The 16,305-nt window shown below is 39.7% G+C and overlaps 1 protein-coding gene across 1 annotated transcript in view; it reads right to left on the reverse strand.

Moving 5' to 3' along the window:
• The window catches only part of LOC122810120 (transcription initiation factor TFIID subunit 4-like), a 1,443,428-nt gene extending 1,438,272 nt beyond the window's left edge, over positions 1–5,156 (reverse strand). The window contains exon 1 of the mRNA XM_044081596.1: positions 3,762–5,156. Within this exon, the coding sequence (XP_043937531.1) occupies positions 3,762–5,082 (1,321 nt within the window). The 5' untranslated portion in view covers positions 5,083–5,156. The remainder of the gene's footprint in view (positions 1–3,761) is intronic.
• Positions 5,157–16,305: the final 11,149 nt, after the last annotated feature.

The following is a 16,305-nucleotide window of genomic DNA, read 5'->3' on the forward strand; positions in this document are numbered from 1 at the left end:
GGAACAGCCAAAAGATGATGATGATGAACTATCAAAATCAATCAGAGAATGTTTAACTCATTACAGTCGAGTTCGCCTCCAGGTGTTTCTGCAGTTACCTCCTACTGTGCCTGTAGGTATCAAATATGGCTTATTCATAATTGTATTTATAATTCCAAAACCATGCTACATACAAGGTATCAGAATATTTTATCTTGAAGTGTACATGATGGCAAACACAACTGTATTGATAGTTGACCTCTGTCGATCAGTATTTGTTAGAACTGTAAGGTGATAACTTAATTTTTTAAAGGCTCAGCTACACCCACTGGGAGTTAAAGGTGCATATTCAAAAGAGCTTTACTGGTGGGAATGAGTTGAAGAGACTGGAAAAGCAATTTACAAAACAACAATGGCAGGACAAATGTACAGCTCCAAAGTATGAAACAAAGTCCAGTTGGTTTAAAGCTTTGCTTGTAAATGTTCCCATAGGTATTTTTATACCCCAAGCAGACTTCAAAGTATTTTTCCTCAGATAAATAGCATAAGTGGGAGGTATGATGGGGAAGAAAAGGGTAACTGGGAACATATGTGTTTTGGGGTGTAATGAGTTGGCAGATCTTAAGAATTCCCTACAGGGTACTTTGTCACAAACATTGGGTGAGCAAATGGCTGTAACTAAAGAAATTATTGTCTTGAGCTGGGACTCAAGATCTGAATTGCACAGACACTGTACGGATTTACTGAGTTTGATTCTGGTGGCTGCCAAAAAGGCAATTACTAGAAAACCATACTTCAAGTACTGAATATTACAAAAGACATAATAAAAGAACAGTAAGAGGGATCTTTACAAAAGGGAAGGATCAAATTACATAGAAATAAATGGAAGTTGTTGGAACAATGCAAGCAGAATCATGTTCAGGTGGAGAAGGAGTGGAGTTTAAGTAAAAACAGAAATTCAGCAATTTATGCAATTTTGGATTGATGGCAGTTACAGGGAAAGAAAATGTGTGATGTATAATTTATTAAATGGAAAAATGTCAATATGGTTTGTTTTCATTTCTGTTAATGTTTGTCTATGTCTTAACGATAATTTCATAAACATGTTACTTTTCCAAATGCAACCTTGTCTCTGAGAATTTGCCACAATTTCTATAATTAAAGTCTTGGGTTACTCTTCTCAGCTCAGCTACACAGTCTGAAGGTCTTTCAATATGCTTTCTACTAAACGTGAATTCATTTCTCTGCAATATTTTACTACTTTTAGTATTAAAATAATTCTGTAATATACTTACCAACTGCATTATATGAACTCTCACCTGATTTTCATAGGTGTATTGAAGCACTTCATTAAACTGTATGCTTTAGTTTCAAAAACACAGCTGAGGATGGTCATCTTTCTATCCTAACCTGCAATGTTATTAGCAACATAAATCACCCATTCTTTTGCAGTAATTTTCACAGGAATAGATTTTAGCAAAATGCAATAAAAGTACTACCACTGCCAACCCACTAGGGTACAAACAGATCTGGTAGTTATTTTAATTACCTACTGCAAAAAAGAAATGAAGGCATACAATCCTAACATCTTAAAATTATTTGGCAAACTTATTTTAGGGAGCCATGTGTCACAAGGACATCAGAAGTATTAAATCCATATTTGTGACATATTGCTGAGAACTTACTCTCAGATGTAACCCTGCAGAGTAGGTGAAATAAATTGAGTTTGGGAAGGGTTCCTAGAGCTAATGAATGTGAGAGAAAAGTGTTTATTTTTACATTGTGTAGCACTTAAAACTCTTTTACAGCCAGTATACCTAGTAAATTAAGAGATAAAAATCAGAACAGCTCAAACCACAGACCAAAAACAATATTTTGTGTGGCAACTGAGGATCACACTGCTAGAATAAACTTATGTTTTATAAGCAAACGGGAAAGTTGTGTTGTCTTCTGCAGTAACAGTAATTTAAGTAAAAAATTGATTTTTAAAAATCTGTTAAAGGGGAAAATTACACTGCAAAGCATTTTACTGTCAGACTGAGGTAAAACAAGCACAGTACTGCAGTTGCAGCAGCTCAAAAATGTGAGAGCTGTACATACATACATATTGCGCTTATAAATTTAAAAAATTGCTAGAACAGATATTGTGTTAGCATACATTTTCAGATGGATATGAAGTCTGTAACTCAAATGTCTGTCATTGTTTAGTGACATCAGTCCATAATGATTTGCCAGAAAACCACAGACTTCAAGAAAAACAGACCGAAAATATGAAGCAGAAATCTGGGTATTCTACAAGACATACGGAACTGTATCAAGACTGGATGACAAATCTAGTCAAATGCAGCTAACACTTGGCCTCAAGATACTATAGTCTTTGGAAATTACTCTTTGGCCACTGAAAGGAATCTGCAAGTAGAAAAATGAAATTGCTAAGCCAATATTGCATTTCACATTTTTCTCTATAATACCACCAGCAGAACTGAAAGCCTCTATATGTTCTGTTGTTCCAAGGATGGATAGTATAGATATTGGTAATGACATCATTATGACATACTTACAAATTACTACGTAATCAAGAGCTGGGAAGCTTCAGAGCAGCAAGACAACTGGATATAATACAACATTTTTTTTTTAAATATGGCAATATGAAGAGGCAACAAGGCCAGTAAAGAAACTTAACAAAACTGCAAAATGAAAAGACTTTACAGAGACACATCAAAGCCAAATCTTAAGGCACAGTTTCAACCTGAAGTACAGACTTCATAATTTGTACCAAGTTTTAGTTCCATTACAGCACAAACACGGATAAAATTCACCGATGAGTCATCTCATTAATGGGATTCCTGGCCACATGAAACACTCCTGGTCCACATCAGCTTACAACAGTTACTTTCTGGCCCAAAATATTGCTGCCCATTTCCATAACTCCAAAACGTCTATGCATAGTCCATGGGACAGCATTTCTAACTATGTAAACAGCGTTTCTGTATTTTAAGACAAAATACTTTGCAAAACAGTTCACTAATCCTTTTCAGAACAGTTAGAACTCAGCAAACAAGCTGATGAACACCTGAAACTCACTGGCATACAGTGTACAATGGCATGCAGCTGACAAACAGTAACATTCCCCTTCTATTCAAACATGGGTCAAAATGGTTAGTCTTGGGTTCTAAACCATAGGTTCATTGGTTGGTACTAGGCTATCGGCCCTAGGGCCTATACAAGCCTAGCCATCACAATTCCCTGGCTATTTCTTCCCACAGTATTTATCTTCCCTGGACCCCTGTCTAGCAAGGTGACTGACGTGATCCCTAGGGTGGATTTCCTATCTCCCATCCAGTCATCAAGGCTCCTTTTGAAGACGGCCAAAGAGACGCTCTGCTCGACATGTATGGGCAGTCTATTCCAGAGTCTGGGGAGTCTCTGGGTCAGGAACCTATCCCTCCAGCATGTTTTGTTCATTGTGATGACAAGGTTTAGATCTTTGGAGCATGTGTTTCTAAGGGATTGGGATTTCTTTAAGTGTAGCATGTCCAACAGCTCTGGGTTTGGCATGGCCTTGTAATGTTAAGGAGAGATCGCCTCTGAGTTGACTGTGATTAGTGTTAATATTTCAGTTGAATGACCAGTGCATTTGCATAATGCATCTCTACAGTAATGTCCATAACAGCTAACTGGCACAGATAAATATCAAAATAACAGAGAACTCAAATCTACAAGGAAGGGAAAGTATTTACAAATTACAAAAGTCATGGTAAAAAAATCTGTTTTTCACATACCTGGTGGAATAGTAAAGCCTGGCGGTAAATGAAATGTAGTTTGTGAAGGCCTGACAACTAGCTGAGAAGCAACCATACGTGAAGGTGTACTTATCCCTGGTCGAGGTGACACACAGTGCATGGCTGGTTGAGTTTTTGTGGTCCCCGAAGCTGAACAGGAGGACTGTCCCGCAATGTTTATTACTGGTTTTGCAGTGGCAGTCTGACAGATGGGACTACTTAGTGTTGAAAGAGTACTTGCTATTGATACAGACGTTTGCAACGGATTAGTGGTGTTAATGACATTACCTGAAGTGAAAGTTTTAGTCAGTGCATTTGCTGTAGTTAACTGATTTTGTACAATTAGTTTCGATTGTGTAATGCAGTCTGCTTTAGGGGTAGCAACGGTTGTACTTTGATGATTAACTAGCTGTGTTATTGCTGCTGTGGCACCAGTCCTGGCACCAGAATATATTAAATTTTGAGTATTGAAAGTGCCATTGCCATTTTGTGCAACATTAGTAAAGTTCGCAGGCGGTCTCTGGAGAGTTATTGTCGGAGTAATGGCACCATCAGGGGTCACAGGTGGTCGAGGTGCCGAAAACACAGTTTTATTTTTACTAAAAATAGTGTTAATGGCACTGGAAATCACAGCCGTGTTGGAAGTCACAGTATAAGTTGACTCGGAACTAGGATTCAAAAGGTTATTTACTAAAGGAACTGTCCCGGTTCCTGCCGAGAAACTAACGGCACTGGAATTTGACACTGCTCCATTAGCAGCATTTACAAACTGAAGTTCAGAAGAAACGGTCCTAACGTTTGAAGCTACAGTTTTCACAGGATCTGCAGCTGTTCGGCTTGCTGACCCTACGGACGGCCTCCTGTTGATAGTGTTTATACTAAGAACAGATGGTAAAGTAACCAGAGCGGGTGAACTCTGTGTTGCTGTGATACAGGATGCTCCATGTGATTGCAAGTTACTACTATTTACATTTGCACTGTTCCCTGATGTGATAGAAGCTCCGTCAAGAGAAGGAATGGAGTTAATATATGTCGGTGTGGCACTTTTCTCGGAACTTGGTGCTTTTGAACTAGACTCTAGAGTAAGTCCCACAGCTTTATGTTGCCCTTGTTGATGTAGAAGTCTGGTGCCAATTTGGGCAGGTGTAACTCCTGCTACAGTATAAGAAGTTATCCCTAGGGTCCTGGTTTCGACCTGCTGGCCTGCATGGATGCCCTGGCCCGCTAACTGCGACTCCAAAGAGCCAACCAAGTCACTGACAGCTTTTTCATCCACCTCGCAGAAGAGCATATCTTCCAGAGGATCAGAAGCACCCGCCATCTTTATTACGCGAAACCTCCCTATTAGTTAGACTTCACAGGCGCTTGCGCTAAGAATGATGCATTATGGTCAATTTGTGACGTATTGTATCTACTCGCTGTTATAAATACGCAGAGCGCGGCGATGTAGTGGTACTAGTCTGTGCTACATTGTATTTTTATGTATATATACCTCACCTGTCCAGATTTTAGCAGAAAGGCTATTTTTGCCTCATAATTTTGTTTTAAAAGTTTTTTTTTGTGTTTTTTCTGGCAAATCAGTGAGGAGTGAATTCACTAAATAATGACAAGACATTTGAATTTCAGGCTTCATATCCTTCAGAAAATGCATGGTGGCGCAAAACATTTTATTGTAAAAACTTTCTAAGTTTATAAGAGCAGTGTTTAAAGCTCTGTAGTTTTCGCCTTTCCCCCACAATTATTTCTAGTTTTGTCCAGATTTCTTTCTGTTTTGCTAAGTAAGAAGTTGAGAGTTATGCCCTAATTTTGCGATTTGGGAAGAAAACGGTGTAGAAGTTTTGTATTAAAAAATATCAAACAATAATAACGATAATTAGAGTTATGCATTTGCTTTACTTCACTTTCACTTATTCTGTTAGTTTCTCAAAGTAGTAATACTAGTGGTTTAAGTATCCCTGATTATTATTGGATTTGCCTTTGAACCTGGAGGTAAAAGGCTGAGAGAGATGCTTTGTAGTACAGTCATGAAGTCTTCACTTTTGCATTAAAATACTGCTGTGCCCTACGCAGAATATGCACTCTGAGGTTATACTGGCACCCAAGTGGGGAAAACACTTAAAACATAAATGTTTCAAAACAGGTCTTTTATTTATTTATGTATGTATGCATGAATAGCTTTTTGGGGAAGTAAGCCATCATAGATATCATGTTTGTACTTTTTTATTTAAATTTTAGTATACCTCATTGTGCAAAAACAGCATACACCTGTTATGCTATGTATACTATGGCATGTCTGGTTATGCCGTCTGCAATGGACTAGCATCCTGTCCAATACTTGTTCTTTTCTCTTACACCATTTGAGTGCTGGGATAAGCTCCAGCTTCCCATACCACTAAATAGGGAAGTTAGTATAATGGTTAAGGTGTGTACCTTACAAATACAAGGTGTACAGTTTGAGACTCACATAAGATAATTGATTCAGCTTAAAATAGCCCAAAAATAATTAGCCTAGTACTGATCTATGAACCTAATCTAACAGAATACAGTTAAATATTACAAAATGAAATACTGTTTCTGAAATTTGATGATCCTTAAAAAGACAATTTTGCTATTTTATTACTTTTCATACAATTGTCTGTTTATGTTGATAGAAAGAGACTAAGTTGTAAGATGGGTTGCCAACTGGCTCACAGACCAGATATATAGGTTCATAGGTTCATACTAGGCTATCTGCCCTGAGGCAATTATAAGCCTAGCCCGATTCTGTATGGCTTACGCCACCCCTTGATTTGAGTATACTGTGCCCTTTTTAAGGTTTAGTTTACTGTGCCTCTGTCTAATAGTGACACGGGAGTAAGCCCTGGGACAAACCTATGATCCCCCATCCACTTATCGAGATTCTTCTTGAGGAGATTCAGTGAGGTGCTCTGCCTCACATGAACTGGAATTCTATTCCAGAGCGAAGGGAGCCTCTGGTTTATGAACCTGTCCCTCCAGCAAGTTCTATTTATTTCTGTGCTGAGGTTCAAGTCCCTCGAGCATGTGGCTGTAAGGGATTTAGATTTACTGAGGTGGAGCATGTCCATTAATTCTGGATTTGACATAGCTTTGTATGTCAGGCATAGATCGCCTCGAAGTAGGTGGTATGCAACTGAGTAGAGCTGGAGTTTTTTTAACCGGGCAGCATATGGCATCTGTTTGAGACCCTTGATCCTCTTGGTGAGATACTTTTGGGGTCTTTCTAATTGTTGCAGGTGTCGGGTAAGGTACATCCCAAAAGGGGCATTGTATTCTATGATGGGCCTGATGAGGGATGAATAAAGGGGCACGATTACCCCTCTTGATCTAGATGTGAAACCCTTTGTGATGAGGTGGGCTATGTAGAAGGTCTTTCTAACCACTTTGGCAATGTGGTTTTCAAAGGAGAGATTGCTATCAACTTGGGTCCCCAGGTCCCTAATAACTTTCTCTGTACTTAATGGGTTTCCACCTATGTGGTAATTTGTGGGCACATTGTTTTTGCCAAAGTGTATGACTATACATTTTTTGGCATTTAGCTTTAAACCATGGCGCTAGCACCAGTTATCTGTCTCTGTGAGACCTTTTTGAAGGATGTTTGTGTCAGCTGGAGAGTTGATTATGGCGCCCAGTTTGCAGTCGTCTGCGAACTTGGTGAGCCATAGTCCTCCCACGTTTGCCTGTACCTCAGAAAAGTATATACCGAACAAGAGTGGTCCCAGGACAGAACCCTGTGGGACGCCACTTGTGACCGGTTTCGAGTCTGACATGGCTCCAGCAACTCTCACTCTGTGGGTTCTGTCTTTGAGCCAGTTTGCGACCCATCTTTTGACATAGGGGTTTATATTTAAGCTGGATAGCTTATCTATGATGCCCAAGTGGGGTATTGTGTCAAATGCCTTTGCAAGGTCCAGAGAGGCTGTGTGGACTACCTTCCCTTCATCTATGGCTTTGGTGACTGTTTTGAAGAAGTCAACCAGGTTCAAAAGGCAGGATCTGCCCTTGACAAAGCCGAACTGGGTAGGATCTAGTGTCTGTAGGTCCCCAATGTCTTTGTTTATGAGCTCCATGATGATCCTCTCCATAGCCTTGCAGACTAAGCTAGTCAGGCTTATGGGGCGATAGTTTCCAGGGTCCGTAGAGGCTCCACCTTTGTGGAGTGGGACCACTGTTGCTGTACGCCATTCTGTGGGCACATATCCTGTAGTGAGGCTGAGATTGTATAGCTGTTTTATTTGAGGGATTAGTTCCTCTTGGTGTTCATGTAGGACGCAACCTGGGACGCCATCTGGTCCCATTTTGCTTTGGAGAGGGCAGCCTTCACCTGTGCATCAGAGATGTTTGGGAGGCAGCCCTCTGCTGGGATAGATACTTGCTCTTTTGGAGGGGAGGGGGTGGAGAAGTTTGCACTCAACCTGTCTGCCAGGATATTGGCGATGTCTGTGGGTTCAGTATATTTTTTGTCGTTTAGAATCAACTCAGAACAAGTCTGGGAGTTGCATCCCAGGTTTCTAACATAACTGAAAAAAGCCTTATGATTGTCTTTGGTGTCCTGTGCAATTTTTCTCTCGAAGCTGGCCTTGGAGGATTTTATGAGGGATCGTAATTTTTTGCTAGTACTGATCAGAGATGCCTTCCCTATTAGGGATTTTGCTCTATCATGTAGTAGCTTCCTCCTTCTGTTGTACAGTTTATTTATGGCAGGGGTCCACCAGACTGGATGCCTGCCTTTGGATGATTGGGTCTTGGTTTTGTTTGGGATAGCATGATCCATGCATTCCTGGAGATGTCCGTAGAATGCGTTTATATAGGATTCTGCAGTTTGGGCCGTAGTTTCCACTGGCCCTGGGGCCTTGAAGGATTCCACTTCAGTTTTGAGAAGTGAGAAGTTCGCTTTTGAGAAGTTTTTCACTGTGGTTTTCTGGGCTGGGGTGGGGTCGGGATGTGGACATCCAGTGAAATTAATTTATGGTCTGATCTTACCAATGAGGGATATAATTCTGGTGTGGAGCATAGAGTCCCCATGTTGGTAATGATCAGGTCTAGTATGTTGTCCCTCTTGTGGGAGTGGTGACTAGTTGTTCCATAGCATTTGAGTTTATAATTTCCAGGAACCTTTGGGCTAAGGTGCTGGGGCTTGAGTAGTGCTCCCAGTCAATGTTTGGGTAGTTGAAGTCGCCCAATATAATGGTGTTCGGAGAGATCTTCATGTTCTCCAATGTTTTCAGGAAAGCCGAGTGGGATTCCTGACTTTGAGAGGGTGGTCTGTAGGATGCTATAAACTGAAAAGCAGTCTTGCCCACTGTTAGTTGCACATGGATGGTCTCCGATACGTGCAATGCCACTAACCTGGAGGTGTGGATATCCTTGATAAATATGGAAACTCCCCCTCCTTTTGTGGTTCGGTCCGGGTTTTGGGGCTGAAAAGCATGATGTGAGGTATAGCCTGGTAGTGCTGGGGTGCTCTCTGGAGCCTTGAACCAGGTTTCTGTCACTGCACAGATATCGATGTTTTCCATACTGAGGAGAGCTTCGAGTGCGTGCATCTTGAGGTTAAGACTTCTGGCGTTTAGCAGCATTACCCTTAGTTTCTTGTTCCTTGTGCTGCCTATGGGGGTGAGTTTGACTTTTGAGCCTTGCCTAAAAAAGGCACTATGGGGGTGGCAAGAGCCTTTGCCAATATCCGAAAGCCCAGTGGTGACAGGTGCAAGCTGTCCCTAGAGAAGCAACGTGGCTTGTCGAGCATGTCATCCCAGGCTGACAGAGACTGTATCCCCTTTGAATGACACCAAAATTTTAGCTAATTGTTAAAATCGATCATTTTGTCTTTGTACTGTGGCATCATTCTAGGTGAGGGTAAGATGCTGCTCAAGGTCAGGGTCATACCAGCCTGGGCTACATGATCAGAGAGCTTCTCTATGTCTCTTTTCATGTGGTCCACGGAGGTACGTCTCACTATCAAAGTGGGTGACTCCACATCAACCAGCAGCCCTGTTACAGGTAGGATGCTGCAGGGGTCAGTGCTGGGCCCCCTACTGTTTGGCATATACTTCTCAGAAGTTCAGGTCAAAACTAAGTTGTTGTGGCTGACTTTGCAGACGGCTGCAAACTAGGAGCAATCATTGAATCCCTAAGTGATGTCAGTGTACTCCAGGAGGGGTCTCATGCAGACCAACAACTGGTGTATTAGTCACTGTCTCAAACTGAATGCAAAAAAAATGCATTATCATTCCCTTCGGTACAATGTCCCCTCACACTATCAAATCAGCAACAATACCCTAAGTACCCATGAAGTGGTAAGGAACCTGGGATCACAAGTTGACTGCAACCTTAACTTTGACCACCATGTGTCTGCTGTAGTAAGGAAAGCTTTCTACGTAACACACTTGATTAGTAAAGGCATCACCTCGAGAGCAAAAAAAAGTAATAACCTCCCTACTATACTCAGCACTTATCTAGCCCATAATTGAGTATAATGCCCCATTTGGCATGTAGTGTACTAAGCACCTGCAGCAGTTAGAGAGACCTCAGAGGTTTCAAACAAAGAAGATCGAGGGGCTCCAGCATGTGCCTTACACAGACCGACTAAAGTCCCTGTCACTATACTCCGTATTGTATAGATTTCTTAGGGGAGATTTATGCCTAGCCTACAGAGAAATCCAAGACCCAAACTAATGAACTTGCTGCATATCCATGAATCAAACAAGACTAGAGCTACCCATTCCAGAGACTTAAATATGGGCTGCAACTTAAATAGGATATGCTGGAGGGACAGAGTTATCTCCCAGCAACTGTCGCATCTTTGGAACAGGCTACTAATTCATGTGAAACAGAGCACCTCTATGACACTGTTCAAGAGGAACCGGGACGTTTGGATGGGGCACCATAAATTCTTACTGGGGATAAAGCCCACAACCCTCCTGAATATGGGGAGTCATCACTAAATGGAATCTTGGGTTTTGACTAGCATTCTATGGTATTACATTGGGATGAAACAGCTAGGCTTAAATTGATTTCCGGGTTGATGGCCTAGTAATCTCCTATGATCCTATGAGTTATTATGCTTGCTGATATGTTTCACTATAGTCCCCTACATCTGCACACACTCACTCAAGCATATACATTGTCAGTAGATCTTTATTCCATCTAAATCATACTAATTTACATTTTGTTTTTGCTGTAGTTGAGTTCTACACCCCCCTCTGCTAGACTGTTCCATTTGTCCACCACCCTTTCTATGAAATAGTAATACCATTTAAATAAAAAAAAAATTGCATCCCCTTCTGCAACTAGTAGTTCTATTACTTGTAAAGTTTGTCAAATATTTGTACTGAAGTTACAAAAAGCCTTTTAAGAATATTTTTTACGCTAAAATCTATATTAATAATATCATTTAAATTGCAGCTAACACTACCTCTTTAACCCGCTTACCCTTTATTTTGGTAAAAGAAAAATTATTTATAAAGACAAGGGTGTTAACGGGAGAGACCACTAACCTCCTTACAAACTATATTACCAATATATATTTTTTTTCCATAATAAATTTTTATTGAAATATATTTTCCAAAAACATTACAAAAATACAATAAACATCACACACATAATACACTATAACTACTACAAACCATTTATACAATATCTACATGAAATGCTTCCTATATTTAATATATTCCTAAAATCAGTATCATGCTAATATAATATTGAAGACCTTTTCCCATATTTTCGGGTTATTAATATTTTTGTTAGTTTTTTAGCATAATGTTAAGGTATATCCAAAATTATGATGTATGCTCAATAAACATCACAATCACCTGTTCGAGTTATCTGCCTCCCATATAATCTTTCTGTCCCTAATCAGTATTTCCTCCTAAGCTCTATTACCCTCACCTTTCTTCTCACTGTACCGTGTGTCCAGATAATTTCTCTTCTTTCTTCTGTAAATGAGCATTCCTAACTTCTTTTACCTTTCCTCATGTGACAGTTGATACACTGGAAATTACTAACACATGTTTGACCCCTTTAAAATGTGTGATACTTCTTTAAGGAATACACGTTGGAGGGACAAATAAAAGAAAACAATCCCCAAACCTGATTAATTAGTAATTCACTATTATTTCTACACTGGTGTTCCACAAACATCAAGGAGGCCAACATCCTCAGCTCCACATACCACTAAACATAAATGTGGGAGATTATTTGGGGGGGGGATCTCCCCATCCATACAAAGCATAAAAGAAAAAAAAATGTTTGTTTCCATATAGTTTAGTATTGTACAGAAATAGAATTCTGTACAGCAGTAACTTAGTATTTATTTTAGTTCCAGTAGTCCTCAGTACTTTGCAGCATACTTGCTCAAAGAAGGCATTCCTAGATCTGTGTTTGTCACACAGTATTTAGATACTAAAGAAAATAAATGAAGGCATATTCTTAAAGCAGTACCACACATTTCAGAAGAGTCATATAGAAGCAAATAATTGCAATATACCCTTATTATTTTTGTAAACCAACTTTGCATTTTCTCCAGTAGATATATTTATTTTCCCTAAATGGTTTCCAAAAATTAAGCACATTATTCAAGCAGAATCTCACAAGAGTCTTGTATGATGAAATACAAATTCATCATCTCTAGATTCTGTATCTGAAGGTATACACCCCCAACATTCTGTTGATCTTTGCTGCTATCATCTCCATATACTACTACTGATTAATTTTATGTGTGATGCTACCTAGTTCCTTTTGCACTTCTCTGCCTGCAAACAACTTCCATAGATAAATAATAAATTAATTTACACTTCCTCACATTTTAACACAGTTGTGATTCCTCAGTCTTCTCGGCCACTGTCACTAGATTGCCCTTATTTTGGTGTCATCCATGAATATATTCATATTTTCAATCTTATCAATGATAGCTACAAGAACCTTTATTTATTTATTTGACTTTTATTTACTGGGATAATCTGTTTGGGCACAGGCCCATTTTCAACAGAGGCCCGGAGGGAAAGCCTCAAAAGACACAAATAACAAAAAATACATAGTTTATAAACTTATACACTAGTAGCATAAACAGAAAAACACAAATTATACATAATGCATATATAATGTTATACATTAGGAAAATTATGGAGCATTACTTATACATAAAAATTTTAAGAAATAAACAATAAGGAATAAACAGCATCTGTCCCAGAAGTGATATCTAAGGTACCTGCTGGTTATACCCCTCTCCTGTAGTGCTTCCCTGATAAACAGGTTGCCATTTTAGTACATACAGAACTACTCTTAAATATCTAAGTTTTCTCTATCAGCCAATTGCGTGGAACAATGTCAATGCTCTTTCTAATGTTTATGACAATCACATGCTCTGTTCTCCCTATTCATTCATTCATTGCTGATGTTAATAATAAAAACAATCTTGAATGACACTGACTCTTTCCTGTGAAATCCATTTTGATGCATACTTAACAGCCTATTTTCTGAAACAAATGTAATTAGCCTTTTTCCAAGATTTTTTTTTCAGTTGTAGCCAATACTATAGCACAGACGTATGGAGTCTGAATGTCCTCCCCGTGGTTTGGTGGGTGTTCGAAAGACATGCATAAATGGGCGTGCCTTCGATGAAGGTTTGACTTTGAACTGGCACCTCAACGTTCGTGAAAATCTACTGGCAATCATTAGCGGACCGGAGTTCCGCTGTGGTGACCCCTAACCAGGAAAAGCCGAAAGACAAACGAAACTATAGCACAGACGGATAAAGCCCTGACTATGGTGCAGGTGACGTGAGTTCAACTAGCATCTTTCCAGTCAGGATGGGAGTGAGCAGCCATTGCTGGATCACCCATCCAGGAGGGAGGGGAGGTGGTTCTGGCTCACTATATCAGTAACACCTAGTGGGAGCACTAGGTGTTCACCCACTGGAGTTCCACATCACCCAGTCTTGTACTACCTTAGTGCATTTACTCTGAGTAGCCAAGGAGAAACTACTATGCAGAGGTATTTTCTCCTCAGAAGGCAGAGAGTGTGGACTCAGAATAGCCATCAAGGGAGGGAGAGGGTACTTCCAAGGGGAGAGGGTAGGCCATCCTGCATAATCAGCAAACTTGCCTGTTCCCTACCTCATGACTCTTAACCAAGAATGGAGGAATAAATGGGAATCCTGGGCTGAAATGAACGGGTTATAGGGGTGTTACCTATGATATTAGAACGTAAAACACACAAACACAGTTGAGTAAAAGCAATCAACCTTTATCAAACACAGAGCTTTTGGGATAACACCCTTCTTCAATGAAGGGTGTTATCCCGAAAGCTCTGTGTTTGATAAAGGTTGATTGCTTTTACTCAACTGTGTTTGTAGGGGTGTTACCTATCCCAGGAATAACCAGGTCCTGTTGCATCAGAATGAGTGAGCCAGTTGGGCAAAGTCCTTGGAGGAAAAACAAAAAAAAAATACATTTTTCAATTATCTTATTTGGGACGGATGTGAGGATTATTGGCATATAATGCCTTGTTTCCGTCCAGGGATCCTCCCTTATGTGAGAAGACCACTACTACCTTCTGCCAATTCAGTGGACATTTCCCCATCTCCAGTTGCAAGTTTTACAGACTTGTTGTTGTTGTTGTGTCTTTTGGCTTTTCCCGGTTAGGGGTCACCACAGCTGAACTCCGGTCCGCTAATGACTGGCAGTTGATTTTTACGTGCAGAGTTGCCAGCCCTGATGCACAACCTTCAACGAAGGTACACCCATTCACGCATGTCTCTACGCAGAAGACGCTCTAGCTGAGTGTCGAACCAGTCAGCGTCTTACTGTGAGGCGACTATACAGCGGAATATGGTGCACCCCTGCCAGACCCTTCAACACTATAGATTGCATTTCATCTGGTTCCTGGCCTTATCCTCTGTTAATCCTACCCATTCTTTTTTCTCCACTCTCATATGGCATTCTCACAACTCTTCTCTCATCCCCATCCAACCAAAACTAATACTTTTCTTAGCTTGTTACTCTCCTTCATTTCTCTTTAATGACTAAAGAGAAACAAAATATATATATTTTCATCTTATTACTTGAATTCTGAGCTCTTTTTCCATTACCTTCTAGCTTTCTCAGTATTTTGCATTCATTTCCTATAATTCTGAAATACTTTTTTGTCTCTTTTTTACCCCTTCAGCAAGTTTCCTTTTTAATATCACTTTGGCCTTTCTTAGCTTTCTAGCAGCAAACATCCTTGATTTTTCTAACATCTGTTTGTCACCACTCTTCCCTTACTGTACTGTATGCAAATGTCCCTCCTCTTAGAAAGCTAGACATATTACTCAGCACCTTTCTTTTCATCCAAGTTCGCTCCCTCATTCTTCATTCTTTTCATACTTCTCATTTTTATGTAGTCCTAGAATGTCCTCTGCTGAATCTATTAGATGCCATCTATTTATGCTATCCTAAATACACAGAGTCATTGTGAGACCCAAGCCTAAAGAATGAGTGCTTTTCTAGCTCCTGGAAGGGGAAGGACAGTAATATATGCATGGTGTAAACCACTGAGGAAATTATTGTGCATATAAAATGTGTATTAGTATTTTTATATACATTAAAGTTTAAATTAACTAGTTGGAGTTAACAGTGTCATTTATTTAATATTTTATTTTGATATAAAATAGCCTTTCCACCAAAGGTTACACATACTTTGAGATAGTAAATAAAAATGTATGGGTTTTAAATGAGAGTGCTACTGCATTCATGATTTTGTCAAAGGAAATGGGATATTCTGAAAGCTTTTCATCATATGAGATATGTATCCGTGAAATTAAATGAATCTATGTATGTTTGACAGTTGTAAATATGCAAATGTAAATATTTTTTTCAAAATATGTTAAATATTGTAATCTTAAGGTTCTACACATATCAGGAAAGGATTTTGCAAATGCTGTACTGAGATTTTTTTTGCTGGCGGTGTGAAAAATCACCTTTCATTTTGGAAAGGTGCGACCTTTCATAATGTGGGATCCAACAGATGGCAAATTGTAAATGTAGCCCTTAAATAAATTAGAATTACAAAGAAATGCTTGGTAGGTTTCTGAAAAAAAAATAGAAATACAGCAAAGAAGGATAAGATCATGAGTATCCCGGCTAGATCAGTTGATAAATTACAAGACTCTTAATGTCATTGTGGGTGTGAGTTCCAAGATGAGCAAGCCCCTTTTACTGGCAGCTGGTGGAGAGGTTAAGACTATGAGCTGTAGTTCCTGTGGTACAGGGTTTGATTCCCTCAGTTTTCTACTGTGAGGCCTTGAGTCAGTAATTCAACTAGAGTGGTTGGGAACAACTGGGAATTTGGGGTGGGCTCCTCAATGGTCCCCTGAACTGCAAGCATAGTAACTACATATGAACTAATCTGCTAACAAGATTTATTATCTTGCCTTTATTTTGATTTCCTCACTTTCCACTTGAGTATTGTGTGACTGTGAAGAAATCAGTCAGCCAGACAGTGTTCTTGGTATGCTCCTCTAAAAAGACACTTATGCCATGTGAGCCTT

This window comes from Protopterus annectens, chromosome 8.part1 (genome assembly GCF_019279795.1).
Source record: "Protopterus annectens isolate FY-2018-M chromosome 8.part1, PAN1.0, whole genome shotgun sequence".
NCBI lineage: Eukaryota > Metazoa > Chordata > Ceratodontiformes > Protopteridae > Protopterus > Protopterus annectens.